Source organism: Drosophila miranda, chromosome 2, assembly GCF_003369915.1.
Source record: "Drosophila miranda strain MSH22 chromosome 2, D.miranda_PacBio2.1, whole genome shotgun sequence".
Lineage (NCBI taxonomy): Eukaryota > Metazoa > Arthropoda > Insecta > Diptera > Drosophilidae > Drosophila > Drosophila miranda.
In genome coordinates, this window is record NC_046675.1 from 17,610,078 (window position 1) to 17,626,593 (window position 16,516).

General features: G+C 46.9%; 1 protein-coding gene across 1 annotated transcript; it reads right to left on the reverse strand.

Moving 5' to 3' along the window:
* Positions 1-986: 986 nt before the first annotated feature.
* LOC108153920 lies at positions 987-1,970 on the reverse strand. The gene is given in 7 exon segments (XM_017284016.2): positions 987-1,050; positions 1,164-1,397; positions 1,442-1,651; positions 1,684-1,757; positions 1,760-1,849; positions 1,852-1,946; positions 1,949-1,970. Coding segments are annotated over 7 exon segments (789 nt in total).
* Between the last annotated feature and the right edge of the window lie 14,546 nt (positions 1,971-16,516).

Genomic DNA, 16,516 nt, shown 5'->3' on the forward strand with positions numbered 1-16,516 from the left:
AGCCGAGGAGCCGGACCAAGAACAGGAGCAAGGCGGCACACGGCAAATTTGCCGGGAGTAAACGCAAGAATAATAACAACCGAAAGCAAGTTTTTCGGCTCAAGTTGTTGTTGCTGCCGATGTTTCTGCTGCTATGAAATTCAGTGGCATACAAAACGTAATTTCAACTAAACGAACCGACAAACAGAAACAAACAAACAGAACAACAGCAACAGAAACAGAAACAGAAATAGCAACGAAATATTATTTTAGCTGGCTTGCATCCTTCCTGAAGCCTTGCGGCTACCATGAGCTGCTTCTCCCCAGCCCCAACCGAGTCCTCGCATTCGCATGCGAGCGGGATAAGTTGGCGAAATTGTGCAATAATAAAATATTTGCAATGTACTCGAAGCGCGGCCGCCGACTCGAGGCTGCCCCCGCCAAGCGCCACACGCCTCGCGTTCGCCCACGCCGTGGCAGTGGCAGTGGCAGTGGCAACTCTAACGACAGCGGGATGGCAACTGCATTTTCATAAAGTGCAGCTCATAATAAACCTGCGGGTGGCTGGCAGGCAGATCGGTGTGTATGCCGCGGGGCCGAGATAAAAAGGGAAAACAAATATATGGCCAGCAGCCAGAGGCAGCCGAGGCGACGCAACGCAACGCGGCGGCAACAAGCCGAGCCAGAACAAACAACAATGGTAAGACGAAAAAAGGAACTGAGCTGAACTGAACAGAAGAGAAGAGAAGAGAAGAGAGCAAAGCGAAACAAAACCATGGAGGAACAAAAATATAATAAAGCCCGCGAAAATATTTGCAGCGGGCATTGAGAAATGTTGCGCAATAAAAATTGCATTTTTATGCTGATGTTTAAATTTCGCATGCAAATGAAAAACGAACAGCGCCAACCGAAAAATAACGGTCAGGACTCACGTACAACTAAGTGATTCGAATGCAGGATACCCGATATCTGGCGCAACACTATCCATTTCAATGGGGAACAGAGCGCTACGCGTACTTCTGTAATGGATGCGCGATATTCCAGAGGTTTTCCACCACAACATACATGTCTCTGGGAGATATTGCCATTAAAGTGAAATCTTAATGACAATGCAAGTCAATGCGTAAGTTATCTGGAAATAGTCTTTGCGACTAAATCGAATGCATCCAATATACCCCTGATACCTTCTGTACATCGCGGAGACAACCAGCACAGAGGCAGCAACAAAATGGTCTGGAAAAAAAGGCCAGGCTAGGAATCTCTGGGCCGGAAGTGCCGTTGCCGTTGCTGTCGCCGCTGCCGCTGCCGCTGCCACTGTCAGCCTGCTTCGCGGCTTAGCTTAGACTTTGCGCCCACGCTCCACGTGTTTATGACTTTGAATTGCAACTTCATCCGCCGGGTGGGCCACTAACGTTGTTGTAGCTGTAGCCAGAGCCAGAGCCGTAGTCAGAGTCATAGTCATAGCTGTTGCTGCTGCTGCTGCCGTGTGCCGTGTGCCTTGTGCCGTGTGCCGTTTGCCGTGCCGTTCGCTGTCGAGTGCAATGATGGCGGCGCATAGCGCGCATTGTGACGCGAAATGGCGTCGAGCTGAATAATCCAACATGGCGTTTTGCCGCCGCCGCCGAGGGCTCAGTATTTGTGTTGTGTCTGTGCCTATGTGTGTGTATATGTCGGTGCGCCATGAGCTCTTGGGTTTGTGTGTGTTGTGTTGTCTGTTTCCGGCAGCCGGATAAAAAACTTGGCGTTAAAGTGTTAATATTTTGAGTTTTGAGAGCGTCGTGCCGTAGTCGAACCGGCAGGACTGGAAGGACTGGCAGGACATGCAAATGCTGTACAACAACATCTGAGAATGGTCGTGAAGGGGTGGGCGGCGGGCAGCGGGGGCCACGAGCTGCGGAGCGACAGCTTCGACGCTGTTTCCCCTCGACGCTGACACTTGTTCAATTCAAATAGCACGCCAGAGCCCCGACATTGATGTCCTGGCACGGCATTTCGCCGGCGCACCACTCCGCTCCCCACAGCTACAGCCTCGCCGCCATGGCGTGCCAGCCGAGCCGCATTTATGTTATCTTTAATTTTTCATGACGAAATTGGCCGTGGGAGTGCAGTTCCGATTGCAAGACTCCTCGTACAAGCTTGTTTACGAGTATGGAGTTTGTGCATTGCTACAGGAGTCGACGTCGGCCCCCAAACGAACTGTCATTAAGCGACGATTCGCTTTACTTCCTCCCTTCAGATGCCAAGTTAGTTCATATTTTTACTTCAAAATGCAAATCGCTTTTGGCGCTCTGTTTAACACAGATACCAAGATGGATACAATAATTAGTATTCGGAATTGAAAGCGACATCTTCGGATGACTGAGAACCAAAGAACACATTGCAAAGGCTGCAGGCACTCCATTCCTCGGAGCACAATGGATATGAAGAGCAACCTGGGCGTATCGCGGCAGTTTGTTACGGTCAGGTGCCCCCAATTATACGCATTCACGGAGCCGAACCGAGCCACAGAGGTTTAGGTTGCTTAGACCAGCTTTGATCAAACTTCTCGTGCAGTAAGTTCTATATTGAAATTATGATTAAATTATTAAAACATAGTTTCCATAAATAAGAAGCATTGTCATATGGTTAAGCTACTATCTTAGTACTTAAGATGTTCACTGTAATTCACATAGATTTCCAGCAGTCTTTAGTATATAAAATTTTAGAAATTTCTGACAAAACAGACTTGTGGAGGTGGAAGCGCTGGCTTACAAAGTTCATCGGTATTCATATGCCAATTAATTTTGCCTTATTCTCACAGCTCCGTTTTTGGTAAATCTCTGAGCTGATTGAGCGGTGTAATTTTCCGTTTTACTTAAAAATTAATTATCAGCCAACCGAATCTTGCTGTTGATTTTGGCGAACAGCCCGGCGGACGGACCGGACGACCAGGCTGGTCATGTCACATTAACCATACGCACTGTGTGCATAGCGCATAACTGCAGGCCAGCCAAGCAATCAACCGAGCTGCCCAGCGCCCCAGCTCCCCGTCGCTCCACATCCCTGGCACCCAACCAGCCAACCAGCCAGCCAACAAACCGACAAACCGACAAACCAATCCCAGAGTCCAGGCAGGCCAACAACTTGCCAGACAGCAGGAGAAACTGTGCAAATTGTCAGGCCAGCATTTAAAACCAGTTCCCATCAATTTAAGCGGACATATGCTTAACTTTACTTGCGGTGATTTTTCAACTTGGCCAAGAGCAGCGTTGCAGGTAGCTGCAGTGGCAGTACCTGAAACCTCTCCTCTTTTCACTCTTCCGCTCCACTCACTCACTCACTCACTCACTCACTCTCTCTTCATCCGAGTCTGTCTGGAGTGCTTTGCACATTGACAGCGTTAATTAACTTTTAATTTAATTTCGCGTAAATGAGTTTTTACTGTCAGCGCGCGTTGCTTTATTTAAGCTGACAAAAAACGTAATTTGCAATGCAAGAGGTTTGGACCGTTGGATTGGTCGAAGCCGGAGGACTGCAGTGGAGCCCCGATCCAATAGACGGGAGAGCGGGGGAGAGTATGCTTTTAAGAGCGGTTTACGAATGTGGCTACGATGTCGCCAGCCAGTGTCAATTTATGCCGCCAAAGTGAAAATCCAAGCTGAAAGATTTATGCAGGCGACACACACATACACACATGCATGCCTACATATATACATATATACATGTATAGGTATTATTTATATTTTTCGCTGGCAAATGTGATTTATTCGAAAATCTGAGCAACAACAGAAAAAGCAACAAGCATCACTGTCGCTGGCTGTGCGTGTGAAATATTTTGCAGCGTTTGAGCTTTTTAAATTCAATTTCCAGCGCGCACACACACACACGGATACATACCAATGGAAAGGCACCAGCACACCACCACACAAGGATGTGGTGCAAGGAGAGGGAGATGCAGAGCGAGATTCAGATGCCGTTGGCAATGTCGGCGTCGCCGTCGACGTTGACGTCGAATACCACTGCCAGCAGCAGCCGTTGCATAAATAAGCGCTTTAGACCACTGTGCCGTCAGAAGAGGGAGCGACGGGACGGAAAGCGAGAGCGAGAGCGACAGAGTGAAAGAGAGAGAGAATCAAGGGAGGCCCCACAGAAGGTGTGTGTTTTATTAATTGCCAGCGCCAATGCCGCAGCCGCCGCAGCAGCCACGATGGAGAGAAATATGCGAGCAATGCACGCATGCGGTTCCTTCAGTTTCCACGTTTCATTTTTTGTATTCAGCCCTTCGCTCCGCTCCGCTCCGCTCAGCTCTCCTTTCCAGCACTCACCGCACAAAGTGGTGCTCTCGACGAGTCCGCGAACGCGTCCGAGTGCCCGCCACGTTATATCGTTAATGAAAACTGATTCTAGTGTCATTAACGTGCGAGCTTTTCAGACCAATGGCTACACGTTCGAGTGCAACGCGAGCAGGAGTATCTTCAGGCCTCCGTATCCTCCACATCCACATCCTGCTCCTGCTTCTGCTTCTGCTCCAGCTGGGAGCTCACTGTTGGTGCCATCGGTGCCACCGGGCATGACGAGTCATTTAAACTGATGCGTCGCCGACTGAGTGAGCAACTGATTGCGCCCTGCCACTCGCCCTGTCTCTGTCACCATCACCATCACTGCCACTGCCATCTCGCTCTCCTTGCCCCTTTCTCTCCGATGGCTCCCCTTCATATTGTCCTTCTCGTTACGGAACCTGCTGACGACTTAATGACAGTCATACAAAATACGACAACGGTGCGAAAATTGCAAGGCTCCGGCGCTGCAGAGGCGCCCTCGATGATTACCTTTTAATGCAAATACGTATACAAAAATGAAAGAACAACATAAACGATCGCAATGCGGAGAGTCGACGTTCAAATTCACTTAGTGATCGTAGTAAAGATTTAAGATTTAGCAAATACTTAAATAGTACTGGAAATGTGCAAATTATGTAGCTTTTGGAATACATACTTAAAGAATGATTATGATAAATAAAGAGTTTTAAAAGCCAATACGAATACGAATAAGTGTGGCTTAAAAGTAGTTTAAAATGTTGTGGATGTTGTGTAGCATTCGGTAAAGTATTTCTCCAAGCTTAAGTTTAATTTTTCAGTTTTTGCATTCAACATTTTCATTACATCGTTCCATGTAAGTAGGGACCAAAGTTACATTCAAAACAAGGCTAGAACTGGTTGCAGACGGGGGCAGAGGAAAAGCTGAAGAGATTCGAAATTTTGAAAAGATTTAATCACAAAATCCACCACATAAATGATTTAATATTGATAATGCTGTGATTGAAAAGTGCCGACCCCGGGACACAGTGCGGCACGCCCCGACCGTGTAGGGTATAATCAAAAGCAAAGACAGCAACAAAGGCAGGCGTCCGTCCATACGACAAGCTGACAACAACACGGCCCGGGGTGGAGGAGGGAGGGGGGAGGAGAGCCGGGATCTGGACGGAGCTCTGGCAGGGCATGGCATGTGTAAATGACGCTTAAAATTGAAAAATTAAATGAGAAATTATTATGTGTGGCAGCAACGTGGATCGGGAAGCGAGCGAGGCGACAGGCGGAGACAGCTACTGCGGAGGGACTGGTGGCAGTGGCAGTGGCAGTGGCAGACGCAGAGGCAGAGGCACTCCGCTGTTCGCTGTTCGCTGTTCGCTGCCCGCTGGGACATGTGCGTTAATGTGTGAGTGCGAGGCGGTAGAGTGTCATTAAATTAATTTGTCAAATATGTATAAAATAATAAATTACCTTTTTGTCAGTTACTCGTTTATTAATTTGTACATGGCAACAACTTTTCGGCCTGGCCTGGTCTGGCAAATGGAGCCCGAAAAAGGCGAAAAAAGCGGATCCCAAAACCAGGACGAGGCAGTGTCCAGAAGTCAACTAGCGTAAAAAATTATGATGTGTAAAAAGCAAACACACGCGAAAATAAAGCGACGAAAACTGTGTGTGGATGAGGGATGTGGTACGGATGTGGCATGAATGTGGTCCTGGTGGCATGGCGAATCGGACAAATTGCCAGCCTGCTCATCGTGTATCATTTAATAGAAACCCGGAGCGATGCACGTCACATGTTTTTTGGGCATTTTTATTGCACGGCACTGGTCGAGAGCTGAATGATTTATGATTTATTCAATACTGGGACAAAAACGAGGAGACGAACTGCTTGTGTGACTCTGTCCTGTCTGTTAAATTATTTTTTAATGTGTCTATTAAAAAATACAACAGCTGCATCAACAACTGACAATGCAGCAACGGCAGCAGCAGCAGCAGCAGAGCAACAACAATGATTCTCCTACGAATTGCAACAATCAACAACGGTTCGTTCATGTCGCTGGCGGCGGTGCTGTGGTAACTGCAGTTGGATCAAATACATAGTCCGGGGCTCAACACCGACTCCCCGACCGGCTGCCGTGTTGGACCTGGCTGGGTCTGGGATCGGTTCGGGTCGGGTCGGGGATTTGGCGCCGGCATTAACATGGAACCAATATAAATGGCATGCCAAATTGTAGTGGATGAACAAATTTGCCGCCTCATATGCGAGCGGGCAATAAAAACTTGTGGAGCCAGCGCCAAATGCGATTTGGGGGGCATTTGTTTTAAATTACCCTGGCGTGTAAGTGATGAACAAGTGAGCCTCCTCTGTCTGGGTCTATGTCTGTGAGAGTTGGTGTTAGCCAGTGTAACAACAAATTGAGCAGTCGGCACAAAACAACAACAAACGAATGAGGCCGCTCTGGCCCATCCCCTTCCCTCCGCGCAACGCCCAAAAGTGGAGCATCGCCCTCGGCTTTGGGAGGCACAAGTGGATTTAGAAGGGCCAGCCCGTGATGAGCCATAAAACTATTGCAGTTATTTGGACTAGATTGCACGGCCGAAGATACAAAGACACAAAGACAGATACTTATGTGGGATAAACTGAATGTTCACCGAATAAATATTATTGCAAGCAGGATGGGAATGCTGTTCCTATAATGCATTCACATATATGCTATTTATTCTTGGACGCATCTTTCAAGAGGCGATGCAGTTACTGCACCGTCAAGTGGCCCTTGCGACACCAGCAGAATGCTGTTACGGACGGATCCCAGGTCCCGGCAAAAAGGCAACACTCCTCCCGCCCAACCCAGCGATGGTCGCTGACTAAAATTAGACTGAACTTACTAAAACAACTGAGAATGCATTCAAAATACAAATGCAATTACTAATTACGAGAAAGATATACTAGTATAAGTAATTTAAGAGGAAGCTATTGGTAGATATAATATCGTAGAAGGAATTATAATCCGACCATAAGACTAAATGGTTACTGAATCTAATAGAAATCGTGAAGCTTATATGGCTTATATGCCCAAATATTACACCAAGCACTATTAGGGTAAGATGGCAATTTCGCTCTTGCATGCCGGTTAAGGCACCTAGAGCAAAAAGTTTTTGAAATGATTCTATAGGATGCTGGTGTTTATGTACTGAGGGCATAAACAAGAGCCGTATTCTAAAATCGGATGAACTAGCGAGATATAGACCCATAACTTCTTTAACATGGTGGAAATGTGCTCAGAAAACTATCTTAGCGTCTAATACAACACCAAGGTCATGATCTCTCAAGAGATCCACCGCAAAGGGCTGAAGGCGCCAACAAGGGGCTGGAACGATGCAATGTCATTAATTTACATTTCGAGGCATTAAGGTCGAACAAATTTGCTCAACACCATATCTAAACGATGTTGAGATCGGATTGCAAGCGAGATTGAAGTGAAATGGTCTTATACTGGACACAGATATTATTTTCGAAATTTATTTAAAATTTACTAATTTAACCAATTAGTAACCCTATTAAAATAAGCAAAAGTTCACTTTTTTTGTATGTTCTGGTATTTTTATAGTAATGTTTTCCTTTTAACAGTGTTTCCTATAATAGCTATTATAATGATTGCAAGACAAGGCTCTTTTCGTTTCAGGGATTGAATGAGAATGTTTATTGAAGTCGTTTTATATATTGGCTCAGTGTAAAATTGTTCTTATGTTTGTCGGAGAGCGAGAGTTCTCCCATGCATATTATGAAGAGAGTACTGCATTAGAATCAGTGCGAGCGGTCTCTGCCTCGGTCTACGGAAATGCATGATCAGCATTAACATGGCTTATTGGACGAGACCCACAGCATCAGTAGAGTGTGTTTGGGTTCTGCCTGAAATTTGGGAAATGCCTGATCAATAGTTTGGGCAGCTAGCTGATCCGATTTATATATGTACATGCTACAAATGTATCGGCATGCATGGGTTCATTCGGATGGAAAAAGCATTTTTAGCATATTGAACTATCTAAGGAAAATTCCAGAAAATTGGCCAAATATCGGATATATTTTAAAACTTTTATTACATCGGAATTTACATCTAATAACTCAATAGCTCACTACTATATTTATTATATTATACAGATGATTGTGTTATTATTATTTTTTAACATTTACATAACGTAGCGTTGTGCCCAAATGTACATACATATGTACATATATCCAATTGCAATTAAGACCTCAACACCGTTTCACACTTAATGGACACAGGTAATGTTCAAATATAGTCAATCAATTATTAGATTCAACTTTTCCCATTACATTTCCCTGTTTAATGTGGAAAAGTGTGGACAGTGCGACCATCCAAACATCCCGTACCCCCGCCCATCCAAAAGTTGTTGGCTAATCAAATAACTGAAGCGGCACGAAAGTACCCTAATGTGGGTATGTCAATGGGTTGCCCGCCGGCGCTGAGAGTGTCCAAATCTAATGCAAACAGAGTGCAAATGAGTACCAGAGTTCGAAGCTAAAATGTTTACCCAAGCCAAAATGTTAATGGTAATGACAGCTGAGAAAATCCCTGAACGGAGCACATGCATGCCCCCTGTTTCGAGCTCTGGCTAAGCTACATGCGCCCCCTGTCATTCGGCATTACTATTTCCATCAGCGCACATCAGCAGACCAGCCCCAACAAGCTCAAATGCCATTAAAAATTGTCACGTGAAATGTTTTCAAAAGCCATCGATAATAGTTTTTGGCAACACGACCAGGTTTCGTGACATCTGCATCCTTCATCCTTCCAGCAGGACAGCCAAACTAAATTAAAACATATACTCTTATGTGTACCGTATCTATACGTTAGATACTCGTATTTATACTCGTACTTTTCCCAATTACGAGTATACGCGACCCCAAATATGATAGTTAGCCGACCAGACCCAGACCCAGACCCAGACCGCACCACGAAGACAGCCAGCCCGAATCCCATAATTAAGCTTGTGCGCTTGTCGTCCTAGTCAGTCCTTTTTGCGTGCATGTGATGTATTAATTTAGAGAAAACCAGCAGCAGTACACCCACACCTCCGCAGCAAGGACAACAACCACAGTGTCGACAATGGGAACCGGCAACCGGCAACGGCCACAATTACACCTACCTACCTCTACCGCCGGAATGGAATGGAACAGGACGGAACAAAACAGGAGCAGGACGATGGGCAGGATGGGCAGGATGGGCGGGATGGGCAGGATGGGGGAGCAGCAACAGCAAAACTATTTCACAGCTAAAAATGCTGTTATGCGTTTATATTAACACGGATATGCGCACACACCCACACACCCGAAAGCACACCCATCCACCATCCACTCTCCAAACTAAACCCACACACGAAAAACAAGCCAGGCAGATGGACGGGCACGGGCATGGGCACGGGCACGTAGAGCGGTAGCCAGCATACATTAACAAGCACGTAGGATGCAAAATAACTGTACCATTGGAGCAGAAATAGTATCAGTGATACGAATCATATGCGGCACCGCCAAAAACGCAGACCAAACCCAAAACCCAAACCCAAACCCGACCATGCCAGACCAGACCAGACTATGCCATCCACCCAACCAGGCAGCTATGCGACGCGGTCACACACAGGCATTCAGGAAAGAATATGCGCGGGCTGCCTCAGCAGAATCGGGTTCCCTTGGACCACGGATGTTTTCACAAAATACTCTCTAATTATGTGTAATATTTCAAGAAACCTCTGACATTCAGGGAGGATTACTAACAATTTTGGCATTTGCGAAGAAAAAATAAGAAAAGAAATACTGGAAAAACATGAGAAGTTTGGCTGTGGTGAATGACCTACCACTTCTCCTACCCCTTCTAGTGATTAACACTGAAAAAGAAGTACATTTATTATTTGCTTGAAAATTCTACAGCCTTCTGTGATCGAAATACTAGAATTTCATAGGATTATTTAGGGGCCCGATCTGTGGCTTTTTCTAGAGTGAGGGAGTATATGCACACTTCCGTAGATTACAAACATGGTTTAAATTTCAGAATTTACTACTACTACCGGCAAGACAAGAACTCATCTAACGTCCCTCGCAACCTACAAGTTTCGTCACACGCTAAATAGTTTGCAAGTATTAGATGGACTGAGCCGAGTGGGCGGGGATGGGGGTGGTATCTGTCCTTGCAATGGAGTTGGCGGATGTGTCCTTTGTACCTGCATGGAACGCTGCGAAAGTTAGTTACGAGTGCGAACAATGATATTACGTAAAATATTTTGAAACTGCTGCCGTCCTCGTCCTCGTCCTTCCCCTCTCCCTCTCCCGCTCCATCGCCTGCTCTCCCTTGCTGTGCTCTGCTCTTAGTTTCGCTGTTGTCTAGTTATGTGTACAGATATGTGTGTGTGTGTGTGTGCCTGTAAAACAGGTAGGGGCGTGAGGAGGAAACTGGGGCCGGGGAGTTTTTGCGGCCATGTGGGATGTGACAGCAAAGCGCTGCTGACTCCGACTCCACCTTTGTCGTAATTGTGTAGCACATGACCCCTTACTCGGTTGTCCCCGAAAGGGGATGGCACCCTTTCGGAGACGACTGGGGCCGAGTGCAATAACCACAATTTCAGATTGAGATGGAGCCTGGCAAAGGTGGCCACCAGGCACGGCACATACACCCGGCGCCCGGCACCCGGCCCCTGGCGCCAGCATTCGGCATTCGGCAGACCCCATCTCTGGCCTTGCCTAAGCGTAAGCTCATTACGTTTTGGCTTTGTTTTGGACTAATTAAATTTGAATGACTATTTTCACTTAAAAACTTTTTGCCCCACTGTTGTTTGGTGTTGGCTTCTGGTGCTTCTGGCATTGGCGCAAGGTTTTGTCTAAATGTCGACGACGGCCACCAGCATCGCTGGGGTTGGCGTTGGCGTTAGCGTTGGGGGGAGGGACTCTTGAGTGAGACATAAACAATGTGGCTGCCACCCCCACCCGACCCTGGCCACGTTCCCAGAGCAAACTCCAACGCACCCCCGAGTCAGCATCGGAGGCACCGAGGCACCACACAAATGCCAAAGTGTCGCACGGGTGTCACACAAAATATTAGAAATGATACTTAACCACAGAATTGCAGAGCTTTCTCTTCTGTGGGGAGCGGGGATGTCTGTTGGGGGTGTGGGTGGTGGTTGGGGTGTTGGTGTTGGTGTGGGAGTTAATTGTTTGTAAGGCAATGGGAGCCCAAAAGGGCTAAGCTAGCCATTTTCTCCGGCCACGTTCCTTTTTCGCCTGGATCCTGGGTCCTGGATCCTGGATCCTGGATTCGAAATACAAAACAGTTAAATTAGCAGCAGCGCAAAAAGCAACCGGAAACGTGCCTCAAGCCGGATATAAGCAACGCTGGGTGCAACGGCAACATCGACATCAGCAATACACTGAGGCAGGCTGAAACTCTTTTCAATTAAAAACAAAATGTTTCGGTTGGCAGGATTCGAAAACATTTCATGATTTTATTAACAGCCAATAGATGAATCCGAATTCAAATCTGAGTTCGAGTTGGTGGGGTTGGAGTGTTTAATGCGTAATGCAATTGAAATCCACCCGCCAGTCACATTTGCCTTTTGCCTTTTCATTTTCCCGGACAAATAGCCAGGGGATAAAAGATATTAATGGATTTTGTGCCGTCCAGCAAACAGCAAAACTGGACTTGCAATTATATCTATATAAATGCAAACAGATATTAAAATAAAAGAAATTAATAATAAGGAATAAAGCAGCCGACAAACGGGGCATAAATAAATAAAAGCCCATAAACGGGTGGCCGCCTGCCCTCCCTGCCCTTGCCTGGCCTTCCAGCCTTCAGCCTCCGCTCTCTGGAGGCTCTGCTGTTGGGGGGCAAAGCTGGGGCGTGACCGAAAATCAATAGCAACAAAGCAATGTTGGCTCTGACCAGCAAAAATAACAGCAACAACCACGACAAACACAGCAACAAAAGAAAACTTGATTGTGGTGTACAAAAATTTAATTGTGTTCAATTGAAATGAAATGAAATTTGCGTGCAATTGTTGATTGTTGCCCGTTGTCCGTTGTCCGTTGCCGCAGCCCGATACCCGTAATTCTGGTGTAGATTTAGCCGAATCGCTCGCCGACAATCAGCCCAACAAATTGGCGCAAAATGTTCCATAAATACGAGCAATATTTTTAGCAAATGCGGGCTTAATGGATATAATCACTAATCACGTGTATGCAAAGCGAATGATACCATACATAATGCCCGCCAAAGTACTTTCGAATATAAGGAGAATACGTGTCTAAGATGGGAGCAGAGCTCTAGTACAAAAAGCACTGAAATAAAATTTTGACATTTGATCATTCATTTTAAATCGAAAATGTGAATAAGTCTTAGATATCATTTGGTTTTTAGGATGTCCTTCTGTCAACGAATAACGAAATATCTCCCCAAAGTAGTGAATGGCAAAAGTGAGAAATAAGCTATATATTGTGTTTAGGATCTGATCAGATTAGGTCAGAAAGCAGGCCATCACGTTCTGGGTTTTACAAACTCTTCAGTCGAAAGGAAACTTCATTTCCTTGAAAACATATCGCAGTCCCTGCAGTGGAGTAGGTTCAGTGGGTTTAGCATTCCGTTCGACTCTCATAAATTCAGTTCCAATATAAATATCCTTGCTCTTTAAATATCGACCACGTCTGTCGATGTCGGCCGTGTTTGGGCTGCCACTCCCATCTCCCGCAGAGCTGCTGGCAACATCCAACTCGTTACCAAAAAGCTAAACCGTGCAAAATCAAATAAAAAGCTATGGTAATTGGCTGTCGGTTGTAAAATTTTACAATCGTTTTCCACTGCCGCGCTGCGCTGCCTTGCGCCGCCCGTTTTGTGGTTGAACTAGGTGAAAGTTTGTTTTTGACAAACTAAAGCGCGTGTGTGGATGTTCGCGGATGTGTGCATGTATGTGTGTGCAAGCGTGTGTGTAAATACATAATGCGGCACGTAAATGCGCATTAACAGGCAGTGCAGGCACAGATACGAGCACGAGCACAGGCTCGGGGACAGTGAGCAGACACAGACGCCAATATCAATATCCGTGGGCCTGATTAAAATGAAATATGAACATTAACCGCATTTGTTTAAATATACATCCAAACCGCACACACTGCGTGCAAACACTCGACTGAGGGCGGCTCTCAAAGCTCTGCTCTGGATATACTCGTACTCGTATTGGGGGGTGGGGGTTGGGGCGGTGGCTGGGGCTATGCTGCTGCGGCTATTCGGCTGCGCTGAGATAATAGACAAACACACGAAACTGCGGACAAGAACATTTAATAATGAAATTGAATTTACAATTATTTTTGTTTTGTTTGAGCAGCCCCCCCCCCCAACAGCAACCCACACTCACACACATACATATGTACATACGTGTTCAAACAATGGCTCCTGCCTATCGCCTGCTCATGTGTGTGAGTGGGCGGAATAAATATTTGATTTGCATTTAAAGCTGCATACATCCAAGCAACTTCCCATCAGCCGGAGCTGGTTTATGGTTAAAATTTAATTAAAATCCCTTTGTTTGCCCTCGTGCGGTGACCAATTACATAATAATTAATGCTAGATTAATGCCACCGAGCCTCCTTTGCCTGGCCTGGCCAAGAACAATGCAATCAGTGCCTATACCCGACGCGACGCCTCAAAAATAAAGTAATCCGATGCTCAATTAACGCAGACAGTAAAATCTTAAGTAATTGCAATAAAACAGACTACCCTGGAGTACATATTTTATTAAGTCCCTTTTCGGCGGACCCGTAGCCGTAGCCGGAGCCGTAGCCGGAGCCGGAGCTGGTGCTGATGCCGTAGCCAGAAGCCTGTACAAAAAATGCCATAAAATCAGCGCCAAGACAGGGAGCTACCAACGCAACGACAGGATGACGACGAGGTAAGTAAGCCGGCCGGGCTGTCAGACAGGCTGAAGAGTCAAAGAGTCTTCTCAGTCGGGGCCAGGCCAGGCCAGGCCATGCCATGGCAGGCCACCCCCACTCGCTGGCCCCCCAAAATGAAGAGCTTTCACATGTCTGGCACATAAAAATGGAACGTTGTTAAACGCACCGCTGGGAATGGGTATGGGTATGGGTAAGGGGGGCTGGGGTATGAGTGCGGAAATGGGAAACCGGAAGAGGATGGTGGCGCAAATGTCGCGAGCAAAGTTGCTGGTGTCAGTGTCTAAAAGCGGCAGCAACAGCATCAAAAATTGCTTATGTTTTCATAAAATGAAGCGAAAACAATTTTTTGACTGAAAAGCATAATAAAAAGACAGAAACAAAAACAAGACAGACAAAACGAGAGGGAGGGAGAGAACATCGAAAGCAAGCGGCTGGCAGCTAAGCGAAATTCCTTTTCCCGAACCCGACCGTTGAGAGGCTGTAATCTGATTTTATTATAATTTTGATTTTGCTTTCTTTTCATAAATTTTATAACAAACTCGCAGCAGCAGCAGCACCGCGAGTGCGTATGCCAAAAAATGCGCCGAAAAGAAGGAATCAGCATCAGGAGTTGAGCTCAAATAAAAACAAAGCATGCGCGTGCCACACAACAACCACAGGCAATAATCATAATAGCAGCATAACAACAGCAACAACAAAGGCAACAACAACAGCAGAAATGGCAACAATGCGGTCGCGAAGTGAGGTTAGGTAAGGCTGGGGCCCAAAAGGAGTCCAAAGATGGGGCTGCGGCTTTGGCTGGGACTAGGTCGTGGTCTGTGGATCCCCCTGTGCGTCTGCCTGCCTGAGTCCTGTTTTCGTATATTTTTGGGCGGCTGCCAAGCAGGCGTAAAATAATAAACGCGAAATAAAGTGGAGCTCCACAAAAAAGGAAACCTACACACGCCCACATATGACTATCAGTGTGTATCAGTGTATACCAGTGTGTGTGTGTGTGTGGCTTACTAAACCAGGGACCAGGGTTGCACGTGTAGCCAAGATGGCGATGCTGGGGTTCCGCTCCACTCCCATGGCTGTCGTCGTCTCTGGCCTGCTCCTGCTCGCCGAAGCGTTTACACTGATTTTCGCTTTCAGTCAATTTTAAAGACAACTTCAAGCCGCATAACCAACCGACGCCATCCGGAGCAGCCCATTTCCCTTCAGCTACATTTTTAATGAGATTAAAATAGGCTCACACAGCACCAACACCAACACCAACAGCAACACCAACAGCAACAGCAAACTTTCACACACTGACACACACACATCCAAGGATGTGGCATGTGGGATGTGGGCGGGGTTGTGTAGGTGCGTACTTTATGGCAATTTGGGGACTTGTACTGGATTTTTTTGTTCTTGTTTCGCTCGACTTTAAAGAGTTCAAAGTTGTCGCTGTCCCGTGCGTGTGCCTGGCTAAAAGGTTTAAGAGATTTGCGTTTTCGGTCATGTGGTCTGATGGGCGGCGACCATATCCTCATTTACCCATGCCATTTCCCAAACCCCAACCCCAACCCCATCCCCGTCTCCACTTCGCCAACCACCCACAATAGCATCCATGTCCTCCCGGCCACTCATTAATCTACAACGCATTAATTTCCCCGCCGCAAAATCCAATCTAAATTACATAAATCAACAAGCCGTAACGCAGGCTCCTGTAGGTGGCGTGCACCCCACTTCTTTCCCCCCTTCACCTCTCGTATGCCTCGTGGGGGCCAGGAGGCCATCCTCTTCGTCCTGCCCCTGCCCCTGCCCCTGCCCCTACGCCTCTGTAATTGGGTCACTTCTATGCGAAAAAGCAGCGAACTGTTGCATGCAAAGTACATGCGACATCCAGGAGAGCAGGAGGACAGGCGGAGAGGCGGACAGGATGGGGTGGCAGGCAAATGCGATGCAATCTAACAGCTACTTTGTCAAGCGGCAGCTGCCAGCAACAGCAACAGTGGAAGCAGCAGCAACATCGGAGAGGATTCCAACTGCATTTCGATTGGGCGCGTCGATTGCTACTGGCATCATCGATACGGACGAGCTGCACCACCCTCCAACGGGCTCCCAGCTCCCCGCACCCCGCACCCCGTATCCCAACCAATTCGGCCAGATTTGTGTGGCCTAATTAATTAATTGAAATTCATGAATTGCACATGCGACTGCCGCTTGAAGAATGGCAGACGAGACGTCGGAGCAGCGCACCAGCCCGACTCAGCCAGGCCTTTAATTCGAGCTGACAACGATGCCGCCAACGATGCTGCATATTAAT